The sequence below is a fragment of the Panthera uncia genome, chromosome F1, assembly GCF_023721935.1.
Source record: "Panthera uncia isolate 11264 chromosome F1, Puncia_PCG_1.0, whole genome shotgun sequence".
NCBI classification, from domain to species: Eukaryota; Metazoa; Chordata; class Mammalia; order Carnivora; family Felidae; genus Panthera; species Panthera uncia.
The window spans coordinates 22,560,457-22,581,509 of NC_064813.1; the positions used below are offsets into that span (position 1 = coordinate 22,560,457).

At 35.4% G+C, this 21,053-nt stretch overlaps 1 protein-coding gene across 3 annotated transcripts in view; it reads right to left on the bottom strand.

The window, feature by feature from the left end:
- SWT1 (SWT1 RNA endoribonuclease homolog) overlaps positions 1-21,053 on the bottom strand; it is a 102,600-nt gene that overhangs the window by 49,839 nt on the left and 31,708 nt on the right. For all 3 annotated transcript variants that reach the window (XR_007458736.1, XM_049634072.1, XM_049634071.1), the window contains exons 10-14: positions 19,871-19,964; positions 12,169-12,314; positions 10,545-10,708; positions 9,184-9,322; positions 4,476-4,624 (exon numbers count right to left, since the gene is read on the bottom strand). Coding sequence is in view for 2 of the 3 variants with exons in the window: in XM_049634072.1 (XP_049490029.1) it covers positions 4,476-4,624; positions 9,184-9,322; positions 10,545-10,708; positions 12,169-12,314; positions 19,871-19,964 (692 nt within the window). In the remaining variant the exon portion in view is untranslated. The remainder of the gene's footprint in view (positions 1-4,475; positions 4,625-9,183; positions 9,323-10,544; positions 10,709-12,168; positions 12,315-19,870; positions 19,965-21,053) is intronic.

The following is a 21,053-nucleotide window of genomic DNA, read 5'->3' on the forward strand; positions in this document are numbered from 1 at the left end:
TAAGATTTTTTGAATCTGGATGCGTAGAAGAATAATGGTACAAATAATAGAAATATAAAGTGTCCATAAAGTAGAAATAGATCAAACCCCCTTGATTATTATTTCTCCAAAGAATATAAAGACACAGTTTTATTCAGTAAAAGTCAAACATATAAACACATCAACACATCACAGATACATGTGCAAGAAGTGATGAAAATGCTATTTTAATGTGCCACATTAAAACTGCAGTTTTAAACAGTACATTAAACTATGTCTTGCTGATGAAGGAAAACACACTGAACATGCCACATAGTGCAATAGCAGTAAGCCATTTAATGTATATTTATCTGTATTTCTGGATTTTTATGGCCACCTGAGGTAAAGCCAAGAAGGGCTGGTTACAGAAAAGAGGAGAAACAGACTACAAGTTTGTGTTCAGAATGTTGTCTGTGAAGAATAAAAAGACATTTAGGTAGAGACAGCTAGCAGGTAATTGGATATGCAGATCTGCAGCCTACAAGACACAGTTGGGAACTGTTCTCAAGGGAGACAAACCTCTGAAGTAGACGAGATTGTTAGGAGAGAATATAGCAAAAAAGAAGGACAAGGGTAGACGAATTGAAGGAGGGAGGGAATTAGCAAAAAGAAAAAAAGAGATCAACGAGATAGGGGAAGAGTCAGAAGTATTCAATAGCAATAAAAGCCAAAAGAGAGAAGTTTCAGGAAAGAAAGGGTAGACAACATCAAGTGCTGAAGAAAGGTTGAGAAATGAGAAAGAGTAAGAAAGAGTGAGAAAAGGGTGCATTTGATCATTAAGAAGGAAATGATAACCTAATTCACTTACCAGAGTGTGGAGGTAAAATTCTACTTGTGAAGGATTAAGGAAGAAGTGAGTGAAGAAATGGAAACCATGGTTATAGATTGCTCTTTAAGAAGTTTGGTGGTTGACAGAAAGAGGTAGTGCAGTAAATAGCATGGACAATGAAAAATATTTAAGCATATTTTATTTTATTTTAGAGTACACACACACACACACACACACACACACATGAGCAGAGCAGGGGAAGGGGCAGAAGGAGATGGCTAGAGAGAATCCCAAACAGCACTGAGAGTGGAGCCCTATGAGGGGCTGGATCTCCTGACTGTGAGATCATGACCTGAGCTGAAATCAAGAGTCAGATACTGAACAAACTGGGCCACCCAGGTGCCCCTAAGAATATTTTAAATATTTATAAATAATGATACTGAGCAGAATGAAGTGCTATACTATTGATTCAAATAATTTTTTTTAAATATCACCTTGGGGGAGGTGTGCCTGGGTGGCTCAGTGGGTTAAGCATCTGACTCCTGATTTCGGCTCAGGTCATGAGCTCACAGTTTGTGGGTTTGGGCTCCCATGTTGACAGAGTGGGGCCTGCGTGGGATTCTCTCTCTCCCTCTCTCTCCACCCCTCCTGAGCTCACCTAAAGCAGGGCACAAGCTCACCCAAAGCTTGTGCTCATCCAATGTGGGACTTAAACTCACCAACTGTGAGATCATGACCTGAGCGGAAGTCAGAGGCTGAATGACTGAGCCACGCAGTCATTTTTTAAAAATGTCTATTTATTTATTTTGAGAGAGAGTAGGGGAGGGGCAGAGAGAGGGGGAGAGAGAATCCCAAGCAGGCGCCAGCACTGTCAGCACAGAGCCTGATGCGGGGACTGATCTCATGAACTATGAGATCATGACCTGAGCCGAAATCAAGAGTCAGGTGCCTAAGTGTCTGAGCCACCCAGGTGCCCCTGTATCTATTATTTCAAAGATTTTATTTTTTTAAAATAATCTCTCTACCAAACGTGGGGCTTGAGCTTACAACCCCAAGAGTCGCATGCTCCACTGACTGAGTCAGCCAGGCGTCCCAGAACTCTGCATCTATTAGCTCTTTTAATCATCACAACTAGGGGCGCCTGAGTGGCTCAGTCGGTTGGGCGTCCGACTTCAGCTCAGGTCACGATCTCGCGGTCCGTGAGTTCGAGCCCCGCGTCAGGCTCTGGGCTGATGGCTCAGAGCCTGGAGCCTGCTTCCGATTCTGTGTCTCCCTCTCTCTCTGCCCCTCCCCCGTTCATACTCTGTCTCTCTCTGTCTCAAAAATAAATAAACGTTAAAAAAAAAATCATCACAACTACCCTATCAAACAGATACTATGATTATCCATATTTTATAACTGAGACATAGAAAGGGTAAGTAACTCATGCAAGGTCATACAGCTGGTAAGACTCACAAACAGGACTTGACCTTCAGCAGTCTGACTCTGAATGAGGTTATGATCTCTCTCCAAAATAAAAGTAAATGTTACCCTTTTCTATCTTTGGGTGCAGGAAGACAAAAAGAAAAAGTTATTCTTTCTGGTTTTGCCTGTTTACATGAATCATGAACTATAACATATACATGAATGAAAGACATATTTTGTTCTGAGATATGTTTCTTAAATCATCACATGCTGCCTCTTTTCCTCAGTTCTCAAATAGTCACGTATGCAAGTATGTAGATGGATTCCTTTATCAAACACCTACATAGCATTCACTCTGTGTGAGGCACTAAGTGCTTTACAAGTATCAATGTATATTTAATTCTCGTGACAGTTCTGAGACACAGATTATTATATTCATTTTACAAAAGAAGAAATTAAGGCTCAGAGGGGTTAAATAACCAGAGGTTAAAGACATAACTAGCCAGGATGGGGATCCTGAGGCATGTAGGTCTAAAGTTTAAGAAGACTGACTTTCATGATTCTAACATCCTGGCAGAGCAAGCCTTATTTATTTGTTTGTTTTTTGATGGTTGGAAGGCTTATAAAAGAATACTGTACGGGCACCAGGCTGGCTCAGTCAGAAGAGGGTGTGACTCTTTATTTCGGGGTTGTGAGTTCGAGCACATGTTGCATGCAGAGATTACCTAAATAAATAAATAAACTTGAAAAAGAAAAAAGAAAAAAGAAAAATGTATGTCTCCTTTTCCTGTTCCACCTCATTTATATAAAAATCTCGAAAATAATTGGTTAACTTTCCATTTTGTTTTCTCACAACCCTTCTCAGAAGCAAACAAATGAATATCCCTATTTTCCTGATTTTCTACATTTGGTAAATAAAGTTTGGGGGGGATTATTTATTTTTTTAATTTTTGTTGTTGTTATTATTATTTTACAGTTACTGTATTCAGATACCCTATCCCTGGAGGTAATCTATTTGTTGCTCAAGTTACTGAGACAGGACTAAGTATTTAGGTCATATACCAAATAAATCAAATGCACTCTACAAAACAACTCCTACCATAAGTGTATTTTACTTTAAATGTTTAATTTTATTTTAAAGTAATCTCTACCCCCAATGTGGGGCTCGAGCTCATGACCTCAAGATCAAGAGTTGCATACTCCACAGACAGAGCCCACCAGGTGCCCCTGAAAGTATATTTTAAAAGCCCAAGCTAAATCACAAAGCTCCTGGCTGACTCAGACAGTGAACTGTTTCTAAACATGAAAATAAAGGAGAAATGCTTCAGAGCTCTCATTGTGGAAACATCACAGGTTGTTTCCAGCAATCACATTAATGTCAGGTGTTAAGGGAAAAGCACTAATGAGGATATAGATTCTTCACCAGTGGCCTTCATGAATCTCTTGCTAATGTAGCAACTGGAAAATCAGGATCCAGGAATAAATAACAATTCAATATTTTTAAACACTCAGTGGGCAACATATAGTAGGCATACCATTATCTGATACACAGCACTAAATTTTAATACCACATTTTCATGGTAACTCCCATCTCTAGGTTTCCAATTGATGAAAGGAACTTAAAACTTGACATTCATTATTACTTTTATTTCAATCAATCCTATTTTTTAAAATTTTCAATAATCTTAATTCAAAGACTGATAAGCCTATGAGTATCCTGAACGTTCCATCTTGTTCACTATGTTTGTTTCACTAAAGACAGGGTTTAGGGCTCAGTTCTGTGATGGGAAAGGATAATGTATTTTTCCCTACACAACTCCAGTCACAGATCAAGCTGCAATCCCCTAAATTCACAGGTCCATTCTTTCCTACCAATAATTCTCAAAGTCACATTTGCCATGGAAAAATACAATTACCAATATTTTGGTCATCTTAACCCAAAAGATAATTTCACCCCTTAAGTCAATTCTTTCCATAGGAATTATCACATATTTCTTATTAGTTTATTAAAAAGATGCTTCTTTTACTTCATGAGATATTCTCTTAAGCAAGTATGTTCTTTCCTTACTGGTGATGTACAAAACACATACACACATAAGAGGATGTGTTTTATAACTTGTAATAAAAATTGCTTACTTTCCTTCAATTCACTTAAGATATACTTAATCCCTTAGTGTGTTCAAGTAAGTTACAATTAAAATATCCTTTATCTCTGTTATCTGCTAATACATTTTTAGAACACATGTAATTAGCTCCTCTAAATGGCATTCCAAAGGTAACTTACCTCTGCAAATGTCTGGAGCAGTTTGTTAACTTGAGCAAAGGCCTGTGGAAGAATACCATCATAATTTGACCTTGTACTGAAAGCATGTAACAAACTTTTAGAATCCTGAAGCAGAAATTTCACTGTTGTAAAATCCACTGCCTTGTTAGCTGGTAACAGAAATTAAGAAGGAAAACATATGTAAGAATGAGTATACAATATAAAAATGTGTTTGGAAAGCCAATCTAAAGTTAATTATGAAATTTAAGAAAGTATGCATTTACACCTATACCTTACTCCTAATTTATTTCTTGGGTGTAAAAAGCATTAGAATTAAATTTAGCTAAAGACAAAGTTCTTGGAGTTGATCCAAGTATTCTGGATTCAGATTCCAGGAGAACCCTCAACATAGTAAACTTTAAAGTGAAAGAACATTATACTTTTCAGAAAAGAGAGATAATTACCAAACAAGTTAAACTACAGATTTTCTTTTTTTTTTTTTTTTATTTTTTAAACGTTTATTTATTTTTGAGACAGAGAGAGACAGAGCATGAACAGGGGAGGGGCAGAGAGAGAGGGAGACACAGAATCGGAAGCAGACTCCAGCTCTGAGCCGTCAGCACAGAGCCCGACACGGGGCTCGAACTCATGGACCGTGAGATCATGACCTGAGCCGAAGTCGGATGCTTAACCGACCAAGCCACCCAGGCGCCCCAAACTACAGATTTTCAAAACTGAGGTTGTTTCATATACAGATTGCTATGTAGGCATCAGAAGAGTCACATTTTCGGGTAAGCAGGTAAGTTACATGCAGTCCCTCTCATAACCAACTCAGTTAATCACATAGAGATTTAACTTCAAATTCCATTACATCAAATGTAACACTAGATTTATTGAAAATAACATTTTCTCTCTTCGCTCAACACAACTTTAGCAAAAATATAAATAATCTGAGTAACAGCTGTGGGCAAGATAAGCCAGCAGTATTTTTTTCCTTATAAATTAGCAATGTGAGTTAATCTACAAGAAATAATTTAAAGGTATAACAATTTTCTCTCAACTAAAATTACTTACATTAAGTTCTCAGAGGTGGTGACAATAATTTCAAAGATTTTAAAAGTTATGAGCAATGAAGTTAAGCAAATTTCTAACATCATCAAAGCCCAGAACTGAAAAATTCTTTCCATTATTAGGGTAGAGTGCCATATATATGTGCCATATATTATATATATATATATAATATACATGTGCCATATATTTTATATATGTGTGTATATATATGTACATATATGTGTATATATGTGTGTGTGTGTGTATACACACACACACACACACACACACACACACACACACAGACACACACACACGCTTTTCAAAGGCATTTAAAATAACCATGCTACAACGTATTTGTTTTGTTTCCTTTTAAGGTTCTCAGTTTCAGAGAAACTTGAGAGACCAGCATGGTTTATATTCTGAAACACCAGCATGGTTTTTCACTGGTACCATGAGTTTAAAAAAGTAAATAGTTCCTCTGTATCACTTATATAAGTATTTGCTTAGAGTGGTGCTTGGGTGGCTCAGTCAGTTAAGCATCTGACTCTTGATTTCGGCTCAGGTCATGATCTCATGGTTCATGGGACTGAGCCCTGTGTGGGGCTCCTTGTTGACAGCGTGGAGCCTGCTTGGGATTCTCTCTTCCTGTCCCTCTCTGCCTCTCCTTTACTCACACGCATGTGTGCTCGCCCACTCTCTCTCTAAATAAATAGGCAAACACACATTTAAGGGGTGCCTGGGTGGCTCAGTTGGTTAAGTGTCCAACTTTGGCCCAGGTCATGTTCGAGCAGTTCCTGACTTTAAGCCCCGGTGTCAGGCTCTATGCTGACAGCTCAGAGCCTGGAGCCTGCTTCAGATTCTGTGTCTCCCTCTCTTTCTGCCTCTCCCCCACTTGCACCCCGTCTCTCTCTCTCTCTCAAAAATAAACATTAAAAAATACTTTTAATAAAAAAATAAACATTTAAATAAAAATAAATTAATTAATATAAAAAACAAAAACAAAAACAAGTATTTTCTTGGAAATTACTGAAAAATCAAATAAAAATCAAAAGTAGATTTAATTAATTAATTATACAATATTCAGAAGTTCTAATCTAATGTGATGGCTATAGCCAGGCTTCTGGCTTCCCCTTTATCAAATAAAACAAACAAGTATATTTCCTTACAAAACACTTAGTTATTTTTAAAGTCAATGACTAGTTTAAATTCCTGTGGGAAAAGACAGATAGAAATGCTACACAAAGGACAGAATGTAGATTTGATGAACCTAGTAAATCTCCTGAGGAAAAGAAACTGGGCACAATTTCTTTCAAGGGTGCTTCTCCAAGTCAGTCAATGTTCAGTTAGGCTTGTAGCCTTGAATTAATCATTTGATTTCTGTCTCACAAAAAGTCTTTACTAAGATAATGTGCTGAAGGGAAATAACAATGATAAATTCAGTATCTAGACACAACATAAAAAGAAATCTACATGGTTGAAATACTTTAATGCTTATGTAAGGTCAATAATCATTTTGACTAAAGTTAATATGGATAACAAAATCAGGAAATGCTACTAGTCATTTTCCACACAATTTTCTATGAATTGATCTAAGGATACATTCTTTGGGATTACTGAAGTTAAGCACAATCATAATTTAACAGCTGAGTATACTATTAAAAGACAGTAAACAAAATCATAAACTGTGACTTTTCTTAAAATTATTTTAGAGCAGAAGGCACTTTTATAGTTCTATTATATATTCTTCACAAGTCAGTACACATTAGGCATTAGATTCTTCTAGACCAAGGATCAATAAATTATGCACACAATGATTCCAAAAAAGACTTTTTAGCAAGAGGAACAGCCATCATCTCTTCATTCTCTCCTATTACCTACTACCTCTAAGCTGTGTGCAAAAGACAAACACTGCCCACCCCTGGAAAAAGAGAAAAATGGCAACTAAATATGCCATTCTTTAAACTAAATCTTATTCAACATCATACATGAATTATGGGCTTTCTCTTTTGATAGAACTAAATTATGCTTCTACTTAAGATATGAAAGACATTTCTATGTTTTATAAAAACTGGTTAAAAGGCATGTCCAAGGAGTCATTCCCTGTCTCTTCTCTTATATAATAATACGACCTATAAATATCTTCTATAGTTAAAGAATTATCTTTAAATTTTTAAAATGTCTTTTAAAAATTGGTAACTTTTAGGGGTGCCTGGCTGGCTCAGTCAGTTAAGCATCTGGCTCTTGATTTCAGCTCAGGTAGTGATCTCAGGGTCATGATCTCAGGATTCGTGAGTTCAAGCCCCACATCAGGCTTTGTGCTGACAGCGTGGAGCCTGCTTGGGATTCATTCTCATTCTCTCTCTCTCTCTCTCTCTGCCCCGCCCATGCTCTCTCTCTCAAAATAAAGATTTTTAAAAACTTGGTAACTTTTAAAAGTCATAAGGCATTGGACCAGGTACTTTAAATCCCCTGAAGTAATTTCCAAAGATATAAAACATTTCCCAAAAGGTTACACTTCAAGGGAAAGATAGCCATGGTATACCTCCCACAGAATATATTTGTTTGTGTTTTGTTTTAGCTTCCAGGAGGATTAGTGTTAAATCAAGTTTTATATTAATTGTTTGCGTATGTTTTATGATGAAATTATCTTATTCTTCACTACCTGGCTCTTGTGCCTTTAAACTTAGCTTAAATCCTCAAGTACTCAGGTTGTTATTTAATAGTCCTCTATATTCACAGTTATTTTTCAAAAGCAGACAGGATATAACCAATACAGGAAAATAATAAACAGAACAGATCATGTTAGAGGAGTTAAAAAAAAGTCCAGAACAAACTGAACATCCCAATAATTGTTACACATATTTTGCTTTTTAAAGTTATAGCAAGAAAAATCCAGTAGTTTGACTTTGGACAAATCACTTACCTCTTAGGGATAGTTTACCTGATTATAAAACATGGGCTCTTGTAACATTTGATCAGTGCTTTTCCCATCTTTTTTTTCTTAGCAGAGAAACATTTTCTTCAAAACCTACATGGATTCTCCATATATAAACTGATAAAAGAAAACTGCATGGCTAAAGCTGGGGTTGAGGGCTAAAGGCCCGCCAACTTTCCAGGTTCCCAGTTAGCCTTTCCATCTCCAATCTGTGGCAGCTCCAGAGGCATTTCAAGAAGGTTCTGTGCAACATGGCTTAAAAATCACCAACTAAGTTGTTGACTCTAGTGTCTTCTGGTTCTAGAACTCACTATATACCAAAGACAAACACTTTCTATTTCCTAAACCATATATTTTAGATACATACTTTGATATACTATTTCTAAAATTAGTACATGAAATGGGGTCAAAGTTTGTGTGTTAAACAGTGAGAAATGAAAAAAAAGTCTAAATTCTATTTTCATACCTGAATAAAATACGGTTTTAAAAGTTTTCAAACATTATAAAAAACTAAATATTCACTATATCCAGGAATATCAACGGTGGTGATACCATTAATGGTCATAAGCTCTATGAACTTCATTCATTCAGCTTCCACAAACTCCCTTTAGTAATCAGAGGTGTAAATGGTTAAAAAATAATTGACCAATTTCTTATTAACTCATCTTCACATTCCATGGAAAATATCTGCTAGTCTGACTTTAACACAACATTGCTAAAGACAAAATAAAAAATTCATACCTTTACAGAGATTTTCATATAGGCTCTCAATGGTTAAAAGCACGTTCTTCTCCATAACTAATCCAAATACAGCCAACCAATGTTTTCTAAAGCACTGTAATAAATGAATTAGAGTCCATGGTGGTTTCAAGTACAGCATCTAAAAAAGTATTTAGAAAAAATTACTACCTACTAATTTATTTATTATTCCTATTATTAAAAAGTACTTAGGAATTACTTAAAAATATCTATATATATTTCTGGGAAAAATATAGTTAGTTGAATTCTTTTTAAACTAAGAGATATTCTATTAAAAGCCAATTGTGATCTTAAAATTCTAATTCCACCACAAATTGTTTTTGTAAAATTCAGATTAGTATTAATCCTTATAGTTTCAGAAACTGTGCAAAACGAAAGCACTGTTTTAATCAGAAGAAGCATAGTTTTAATCAGGAAAGATATTCAATTTACTTTCCAACATAGTCAATTCTAGGAGGAAATCAATCTAATTATTTCACATAGCTGTGGGAAAATCTATACAGAAAAAAGACATCAGCTAGCACTAACACTTGCTACACTCTTGCAAAGGCATGTTTATAAAGGAGATTCATCATTTAGCACTACAAGATGTCAGCACATCCTTTTTTGAATTATTCATATGCAATGACTTTCCTAGACTCAATTACAAAATATCCAATTTAAGTCAACCCTCCTAGAATCTTTTGATCATCATCATCTTGGCTCAAGACTTGATCATATAATCAAGCAGCAAAAACATCATATTGACAAGTTATTAGAATCTACAACTGAGGGGGACTGTTCCTCCTAGCTATACATATGAACAGCAAACAAACATTAACCAAACTAAAAGGGCCACTATTGCCAAATGTGATGTTTTACTATCTGCAGAAAAGATGTGAATCTAGAAAATACAAAATATCTTGTTGATATGATATTTATACTTTGATATACTTTGATTATTTATATGACATAAGCCAAAATATACACTTCTTTTTCTGAATACACATTGCAATGGGGATTCCCTATACTAAACATTTTAACTCAAATAAACTAAATATGAGAGAAGTTTTTCTGAATTCAATTTAAGCTCCATGGGGGCAATGTGTTTGACACCAGTAGATACATAATAAATACCTGCTCATTGAAAAAAAATTAAATGACAAAATATAGTTCTTAATCTATAGGAAATGTCCACCATTTAGTTTTCAAGAAGTTATTTAGAAACTATATGAAAAAATATAATGGGATATAAATTATCACAATGAAGCTTACACATATACATGTCCTATTTCTTAAGATAAGGTCATAAATCTTTAGCAACGAAAAAGAAATTTGTCAACTAAGAGAGTTGAAATAATCACCTCCATCCAGAGGTTTCCAAAAGCAATTTTCATTTCTGTTTCTAGTATTGAAGATAAAGCTGTTCCAAGAGATTTTTCAAGATCAGATATGATGCTTTCAAGTAGAATGGGTAGTCTGGAATGTACAGATTCTCCCTTATAGCTCTCTTCTAATGGTGTTGCTTCTTTAAAACAAAGAATCACAGGCTTTATTTAAGACACTCACAGTAAATATTTTATTGTTTTAAAATTAGCATTTGGCCATAAATAATAAGCATTTTATGTACATAATTAGTACCTAAATTACACAGAAACCAAATCAATACTCAACTTTTCAAACAGTATTTAGAAACATGTATCTATAATTATTTTAGATATAAACATATCACATTAGCAAAAGCTTTATCTTTTTGACAAAAGGCAACTAAATATATTTACTAAAATAGGAATTTAAGAAATGTGTGATATTTTAACCACAATTCAATTGTATTTTCAAAAAAGGAAAAATTAAAAGAATGCTTTGCATCTATTTATAATAGAAAATGAAGAATTATGGATCAAAGTGTGTTTTCGTCCAAAAATAATACATTCTTCCCATTGCAGCTCACATCAGTAAATTGTTTTGAAAGGACGAGAATCTCTGGTTTAACTACCTTTATGCCCTCCCCTTTTAAAGTAAGTTTTTATTATTTTAATTGACATCATTTCATTAACATTATTAATTTGATGCCTGAAGGCAGCTGCAATTTCTTTATGGCAAAACTCAAAACATTAAGTGGCTTATCTCTACAAATACTAAGGATTTAAAGTGGTAGTAATACGAAGGGCAAACTGAAAGCATGTTACCCCTGAAAAAGCAGCAACCAAAATATCCTGTTACTTCTTCTAAATGTCATTTTGAATATTATGACAAAAGAAATTTTAGTACCAAAGGGGTCAAATAAGTAGCATGTATATATGTCAATTTTTATACAATTACATATAAAAAAGTCCATATGATATTAAAGATTTCAATAATTATTTTCCCCACAGGGGAAAAGGTAGAATGTATTTTTAAATTATGTCAGATTTAATACAACATTCCATCAAATATCAAGCTACAGAACAGATTATTCTGGTAAAAAAAAAAAAGATAAAACGATGGTACTGCCATTAATTTCTTAAGTATTAGTTTTAAATTAAAAATTAAAGTATTATTAGAATCTTTCAAGTTTCTCTTATTACTAAGTTTTTATTGTATTAATAGAAGGTTATGAAGAGGAAGCTAACATTAAAAAGAAACCAAAAATTTCTCTCTACCTCAAATGAATATTTTCTATAGTTACTATTAATTTAAAAGATACACTCTGCAAGGCACAAAATAGCATATATACGGTGATTATAAACATGTAAAAATGCATTTAAGTGTATGGACAAAAATTCAAATTAATTTGTAAAAGCGTATGTAGAAGGCAATAATGTTAACTGTTTTCTTCTGGATTACCATTATGATTTTCATTTATTTCTACTATATAAAAGCTGGAAAGTATTTCAAACAATGTTATTTTAAATGTACAAGATGGAAATTTACTATTAATTCCAATTGTTATCAATGTCAGTACATAAAAGAAGATATAGTTCAAATTAGTTGCAGTAAGAATACTACCTGCTTTCAATTGTTGTTTAGATAAACAAGGTTGATGACATACATCTGTGTTCGGAGATAAGTTTAATAAATCTGCACTCAATTCTTCTTTACTAAGTGACTTCACACCACTTATTAGGCCTTTGTTTCTTAAATTTCTATCATCCCTAAGGTTGGGGTTAGGAGGAAAGAATATTTTTTTATAAGATAAATCACATGGTAACTCAAAACACATGGGATTTAATCAAAGGTTGGAGATTCTCAACATGTATATTAACAAAGGATAACATTTTTTTTTAAACAGAGAAGATAAAGGAATTAACATACAGTAGAATAGCTTTTGAGAATAATAATTACTACATATTGAATGTTTCCCCGGTAGCAGGCACTGTTGTAAGCACTATATATCTCTATAGATAGCTATATGTCTATAGATAGATATACATATACATATATGTTCGCAACCCATTTAATTCTCACAATAAACCTCTTATGTAGCAGTGGTACTATTTGTATCCCCCTTCCACAGATGAGGATCTGAAGTGCAAAGAGGTTAAGTAATTTGCCCAAAATTTTACCTGGTAAGCGGCAGACAGATTTGAACACAGGAATATGATCATCCAAAAAGAAATAAACAGAGAGCCATGGTAAAAGAAATAATTTCCACATGGCAGGCAATTACAAATTTACTCAAAGTGAGCATAAGACAAATGGTGAGATTTGCTATTTGCTGAAAAAATAAAGTATGATTAGAGCATAGTGCATGAGAACAGTTTATGTGGCTAAGGCAAGGGCATTAATAAATAGAAAGACATTTAAGGGCTTCAGTGGGTAAGTGACATGATCAGATCTGTGTTTATTAAATTGCTATTCTGGAATCCAACAGGCTTCCAGCTTTTGTTAATGGCACAGTAGCTTGGTCAGATTAGTCTTTCCACAGCTGAAAATCAGAAAATTTGAACAAAAAAAGGGAAAAAAAAGCTATCTGAAGGCACTAGGGATCAGAAAAATGAGGGCAGAAGCTGGAGAGAAGTCTGTCTTCATCATAGAGGTTCTACAAGGTTCTACCTTTTTGCCCAAGGTCATTCTCTAATTCATCAATGGCTTACAACAGAAGCCTCAGCCACAGTAACTTGAAATGTCAGAGACCATGTTCAGGGCCGGCCAGAGCAGATAGAGAGTTAAGTGAGGAGCTGAAGAAGGGAGGAAACCACAGAGCAAGTGAACCTTAAAATCTGTATATAAATTCTGCCCAGAAAAAAAATAACATGCTGCCAAGAGACAAAGCAATCAATAGAACCAGACTTACATATGGCACAGATGTTGAAGCTATCTGATAGGGAATTTTAAATAATTTTGATTTATTTGTTAAATGCTCTAATGGAAAAGGTGAATAGCATGCAAAATCAGACAGGCAATTTCAGGACAGATGAAAATCATGAAAATTAAATGAAAGCAACTAAATGCTAGCAATAACACACACACACACACACACACACACACACACACACACAGTCACAGAAATAAAGAATGCTTTCAACAGGTTCCTCAGTATACTTGACACAGGCAAGGAAAACATTACAAACTTGAAGACAGGTCAAAAGAAATGACCCAAACTGGAATACAAAGAGAGTACAAGTTCTTAAAAAAAAAAAATCCAGAAGCTGTGGAACAATATCAAACAGTCTAACATATGTGCCTATATTAGTTATCTATTGCTGTATACAAGTTATTCCAAAACTCAGCAGCTTAAAATAAACATTTATTTTCTCACACAGTTCCTAAGAATCAGAAATCTGGGAACAGCTTGACTGGTCGGTTCTGGTTCAGAGTCTCTTACAAGGTTGTAATATGCTATTGCCTAAGATTGCAGCCATCTCAAGGTTTAACTGGCACTCATTCACGTGGCTATTGGCAGGCCTTAGTCCATCACTGGCTCTTGGCTGGAGGCTTCAGTTTCTCACCATGTGGTCCTCTTCCACAGGGCTGTTTATGGCATGGCAGCTTGCTTCCACAAAGCAAGTGATTTGAGAGAGGAGAAAGGAAGAGAGTGCCCAAGGAGGAAGTCCCAGTCTTTTATAATCTAATCACAGAAGGAACATGCTATCACTTCTGATGCATGCTGTCTGTCACACAGACAGCCAACCCTGGTACAGTGCAGGAGGGGACTATACAAGGGCGTTCATACTAAGAAGCAGGGATCACAGGGGTCACTGGCTACCACAGTATAATTCTATAATATGAGGAGGAAAGAGGGAATGGGCAGAAAAAATATTTGAAGAAATAATGGCTGAGAATTATCTAAAACTGAAGACAGATATGAAACCAGAGATCAAAGAAGCTCAGAGAATATCAAGCAGGATAAATCCTTCTCTATTCAGCCCCCCAACCCACCACACATATACAAACAGAGACATATCTGCTAAAAACTGCTAAAATAAACTGCTAAAAAAGCAAAGGACAAAGAAAAGTCCTTGAAAGCAGAGAGCAAAAAAAAGACACATTACATATAGAGGAACAAAGATAACATTTACATCAGACTTCTCATCAGAAACCATACAAACTAGAAGAAAATGGAGTCACCTCTTTAAAATACTGGAAGGAAAAAAAAAGAAAGTCAACCCAGAATTGTATATCCAGCAAAAATATCTTTCAAAAATAAATCAAGAGGGGTGCCTGGGTGGCTCAGTTGGTTGACCATCCAACTCTTGATTTCAGTTGGGGTCATGATTTCATGGTTTGTAGGTTCAAGCCCTGTGTTGGGCTCTGAGCTAACAGTGCAGAGCCTGCTTGGGGTTCTCTGTCTCCCTCTCTTTCTGCTCCTCCCCAACTCTCTCTCTTAATAATAAACATAAAAAAATAAACAAAAATAAATGAAGAAATAAAGAAATTATGAGATAAACAAAACAAAAAGTTCGCTGCCAGTAGGCATGCACATGTCAAAGAAATTCATTTAGGCAAAAGGAATATGACACCAGACAGAAACCTGAATCTATATAAATAATGAAGAGGCAAAAAATGGAATGCAAGATTAAAACACTCACTTTTTCTCTGCTTTAAGTGGTAAATGATGGAAGCAAAAATAGTAACAAAAAATATTATGTGTTTATCATTTCTGTAAAAGTAAATATTACAATGATAGTACAAAAAATGGGAGAAACTGGAAACATCCTATTATAAGATCTTTACACTGAACATGAAGCAATATAATATTTTCTGAAGGTAGATTTTGATCAAGTAAGATATAAACTTTAGATGCTAGGGCAACCATTAAAACGTTTTTTTGAAACGGTATAAATAAATCAATAATGGAGATAAAATGGCACCATAAAAGATACACAACTCAAGAAAAGAAAGAAAAAGAAAAAAGAACAGATGAAACAAATAGAAAATAATTAGCAAAAAGGTAGATTTTGATCTAATTAAAAATGAATGGTATAAACTTATCAATTCAAAGAAATTCTCAGAATGGACAAAGAAGAAAGTACTGACCATATACTACCCACAAAATACTTACTTTAATATAAAAACACAGATTAAAAGTAAATGGATAGGAAAAGATATACAATATAAATACTAACGAAAACAAAACTGGAATGCTAGTATTAATACTAAACAAAGGAGACTTCAGGAACAGAGAGACATTACACAACGAGAAAGGGTCAATTCTCCAAGAAGACAATCCTAAACAATCCTAAATGTGTATGCATCTTACTACAAAGCTTCATAATACATGAAGCAAAACAAATAAAACAGAAAGGAGAATTAAACAAACCCATAATTATAGTTGGAGATTTCAATACTCCTCTCTCAATAATCACAGAATAATCAATCAGTAAGGTTATAGAAAACCTGAACAATACTACCAACCAACTTGACCTAACTGAAATTTATAGAATACTCCACCCACAAGAGGATACAAATTCTTTTTAAGTGCACATAAAACATTCACCAAGGTAGACCATATTCTTGGCAATAAAACTAACAAATTTAAAAGAACAGAAACCATATAAATTAATGTTCTCAAGCCAAAGTGGAATTAAAGTACAAATTAATAGCAAGAAGATTAAAAAATGTGCAAATATTTGGAATTAAACAGCAATCATCTAATTGTCAAAGGTAAGTTCTATTGAATTGAATGAAAAAAATAGAACATCAACATTTGTGGGATACAGCTGAAGCAGTGCTTACAGGGAAATTTATAGGAGTCTCAAATAAATGATCTCAGCTTCCACCTTAAGAAACTAGAAAAAGAGGGGTGCCCAAGTGGTTCAGTTGGTTAAGCATCTAACTTCGGCTCAGGTCATGATCTCATAGTCTTTGAGTTCCAGCCGTGCGTCAGGTTTTGTGCCGACAGCTCAGAGCCTGGAGCCTGCTTCACACTCTATGTCTTCCTCTCTCTCTGCCCCTCCCCTGCTCGTGCTCTGTTTCTCTCTCAAAAATAAAATAAAAACATAAAAGAATAAAAAGAAAAAGAAACTAGAAAAAGAGCACAAAGGGGCAGGGCATAAAAGTATTTTCTGGGGTGACAGAAGTTTTCTATCTATCAAGAGGCATGTGGGCCACACCAGTGTATCCATTGTGAAGATTGTATAGTTAAGATTTATGCATTCCAAAATGGCACATTTTCCCTCAAAACACAAAAAAATCTGTATAAAACCACTCATATGGGGGGACAGGGAGTGAATGGAGATATAGATAATAAAAGAATGGAACAATTTTGAAAATTGTAGCTGCATACTTAAGAGTTTATTAACTCTTCTTCACTTTAAGTATTTTGAAATTCTCCATAATGCAACTATGTTTAAAATTAAAAATTTTTAAATACATTACTTTTGAAGAATAATTGAAAGAGAGCAAGTATGGAAGTACACAGCACAATCAGTCTTAGAGTCAAAAAGGCGGTGGAAAAATAACCTGGTTGACACAGGTTGGCAAGGAAGATAAAGAAAAGATCACACAGGACCCCTTACTTGACTGGATATAAATTATGACAGAGAGGCAAGTATCAAAAATGACTCCTAGGTTTCTGGCTTTAGCAAATGGGTGGAAGATGGCACTTTTAAAAATTTTTAAATGCTTATTTATTTATTTTGAGAGAGAGGGAGACAGAAAATCCCAAGAAGGCTCTGCACTATCAGCAGAGCAGAGCCTGATGCAGGACTCGAGCCAAAAACCATGAGATCATGACCTGAGCCGAAATCAAGAGTTGGATGCTTAACCAACTGAGGCACTCAGATGCCCTGGTTTTGTTTGTTTGTTTTTTAAAGTAGGCTTCACATCCAGTGCGGAGCCCACGCAGGACCTGAACTCACGACCTTGAGATCAAGACCTGAGCTGAGATCAAGAATCAGATACTTAGCTGACTGAGCCACTCAGAAGCTCCAACGGTGGCACTTTGTATTCAGATGGATAGTGGTTTAGAAGGAGAGACCAAGAGTTCATTTCTAGAGATGGCAGGTCCCAAATGTTTACGAGACATCCAAGTAAAGACAGCAAATAAGAATGAATATACTAGTCTAGAATTTAGAAGAAAGAAATGGATAGAGATATGAACTAGGTATTGCTGGCCCATACTCAGGGTTGTAAATGTAAAATAATGTACTTAAAATAAGGTATAGTAGAAGGGTTCTCCTCGCTCTATCATTATCAATATTTTCATCATTACCATTATCCATTTAAGTAAAACAAATTTATCCTCACAGTAAGTAGGTGAGACTTACTCAGTAGGTATGATTACAGCCCTTTAAAGGAAAAAATAAAAATGAAAAAACAGGGGCGCCTGGGTGGCTCAGTCGGTTAAGCGTCCGACTTCGGCTCAGGTCATGATCTCGCGGTCCGTGAGTTCGAGCCCCACATCGGGCTCTGTGCTGACAGCTCAGAGCCTGGAACCTGTTTCAGATTCTGTGTCTCCCTCTCTCTGACCCTCCCCTGTTCATGCTCTGTCTCTCTCTGTCTCAAAAATAAATAAAATTAAATTAAAAAAAAAAAAAAAAAGGAAAAAACAGGCTCACCTGGAACATGATAGTGCTAGAATTAAAAGTACAGTCTGACTACAAACTTTCGTTTCACTAAGAAATGTTACCTCTGTTAATCCCAAAACACTGACTGCAGAAATAACAGAGAATTGTTAAAGTCTCACCAATTTAAGTTTCATTCTAAGTTGAACTAAAAAAACAATTACATAACAATCATTCCTCAAATTTAGCTTAGCTCATTTCAAAATGATTAACGTATTATCTATTTCAACCTTCCACAAACTCCATGATATATTATGCCCTAGATAAAAAATAATTTTAAATATGCTAGACATAAATCTCTAGTATTTCCTCTAATCCTGAAAAGAATAACATCATCTTTGAAGACAGCTAAAATGGGAATTTTTTTTTTTACATTTTAAAGAAATTTTAATTCCATTACAGTTAACATATAATGTTTTATTACTTTCAGGTGTATTGAACAGTGAGTGAACAGTTACATATATTTAAAAATTTTTTTAATATTTATTTTTGAAGGAGAGAGAGAGAGAGAGAGAGAGAGCATGAGCAGAGAGGGGCAGAGAGAGAGGGAGACACAGAAGCCAAAACAGACTCCAGGCTCCAAGCTGTCAGCATGGAGCCTGACATGGGGCTCGAACCCATGAGGCATGAGGTCATGACCTGAACCGAAGTCAGACACTTAACTGACTGAGCCACCCAGGTGCCCCGAAAAGTTACATATATTTAAAATGATAACTGACCAAGCCCCCTTACAAGAAAAACCTTAGGTCTATTCATTTCTCTCATCACTGCATTTCATAGTGAATTTAGGCATGATTGTGAAAGAGTAAAAGCTCCATTTTTCAGTGAAAAAAACTCGGACTAAAACTGCAGTTCAAAATTGCCCTTCTCAGTTCCTTCAGAGCCTTTTTTCATACACAGTGAATACAAATTTGTTTAACATTATGTTAGTTTTACCTTAGAAATAAGTTATGAATAGAGGAAAGAAAGGAGGAGAAAGGGAGGAGGAGGAGGAGGAAATTCCTACTGAGATCATTTTATGATTAGTATCCCCCCTGTATTTTACATGTGAGGTAACTAACTGAGCAACTTGTCCAGGTCACAAAGCTGGTCAGTGGAAGATCTGGCATTCCAGCCCTCACTCTATTAACAGGCACCAGGGGCATAACTGCAACATAAATTGCCTCTTCCCCACAAATTAATTAATTAATTAACCTTTTTGCCTCATGACCACAAATTTGTCAGAATTTTATTTCTGAACTATTTTATTGGAAGATAAAATTGGCTGCCCCCAGCTTTTACAAAAGGTTTCTGAATGTCTTATAAATAAAACCAAAATAAGACTTTATAAGATTCAAATCTCATTCTTCTATAGCTTACACGTTATGAGGATGTGAAATAAAATTGAGTATGTTTACTAGCAGATTTAGAAAATGATGTATGTTCTCCATCCTTAGCATGGTGGGTACATTATGACTTTTAAAAATTCTTTGGTATGGGGCGCCTGGATGGCTCAGTCGGTTGAGCATCTGACTTCAGCTCAGGTCATGATCTCATGGGTCCTGAGATGAAGCCCCACCTTGGGTTCTGTGCTCACAGCGTGGAGCCTGCTTGGGATTCTCTCTCTCTCTGCCCCTCTCCTGCTCATGCTCTCTCCCTCTCAAAAATAAACACTTTTTTAAGATTAAAAAATTAAAAAAGAGTAAAATGACCATGAAACTCACGTGCACAGAATAACAACAGAAGAAGGGAATAATTCCTGGTACTGAAGACAGCATTTTAATACTCGATCATCGTTGTTCTCATCACTCAGCCCATCTGCAAATTTAGCAAAAGCAACAGTCAATAAGCACACCAAAAATCTAGGCAGCCCAGGCCATATTTACAAGTCAAAAACATCTAAAAGAAAGAAAACTTCTTAAATAAAAAGAGAAAAATACAACATGGCAAAACAATGCTTTAAAAATTCTGGATCTAGAATTCAGGTAGCATATAATCGCATATTTAGTAAAGTATGTAGTTTACTACTAAAATGGAATAGGATATGCCTATTAATAAATGCAAAGGAGGGGCGCCTGGGTGGCTCAGTCGGTTAAGCGTCCGACTTCGGCTCAGGTCACGATCTCGCGGTCTGCGGGTTCGAGTCCGCGTCGGGCTCTGGGCTGATGGCTCAGAGCCTGGAGCCTGCTTCCGATTCTGTGTTTCCCTCTCTCTCTGCCCCTCCCCCGTTCATGCTGTGTCTCTCTCTGTCTCAAAAATAAATAAACGTTAAAAAAAAATTTAAGTAAATAAATAAATAAATAAATGCAAAGGAAAGAAAAGTGGCCAGTGAGTTAAATGCCATACTAGAAACCTAAAGAAAGATATGAATTCCAGTCTCTCAGTTCAGTCACGTAGAGATCATAAGTAAGTTAGATGATTACATCATTCTTGAAATTATCTCCACTTAACAAAAAGGTCTGTAAAATAATAAACAACTGTTCTACCAGCAATGGAACCATTTTCATGTGTCTGCTTTTCCTTAATCTCTAAGCAATTAACATTCAGAGATGTATAGGAAAAGGTAATACGGGCCCTAGGCAGAAAACACAAAAAGTAATTTCGACCAAGCGTCAATTAGTGGCTGACAGAGTGTCTGCTGGCATTCTGCAAGCCCTAAAGCATGATGTAAAAGTCTGGGTTTTGAGAAAATAATGTAATGTGTAGAAACAGGACCAAAGACAGTGTTCTTCCTAGGTCCTTATACTTCCTGCCTCAAAACTCCCTACGGTGCTTCTTATGATTTCAGGGTCACATCCTTTGGCGCCTAGACACAAACACCAATTCAACCCCTTGGCAAGTCTCTTACACACTAAAATTCAATGCATAGTAGACAATGAGCTCCAACTTTGTTCCCTTTTTACCTAA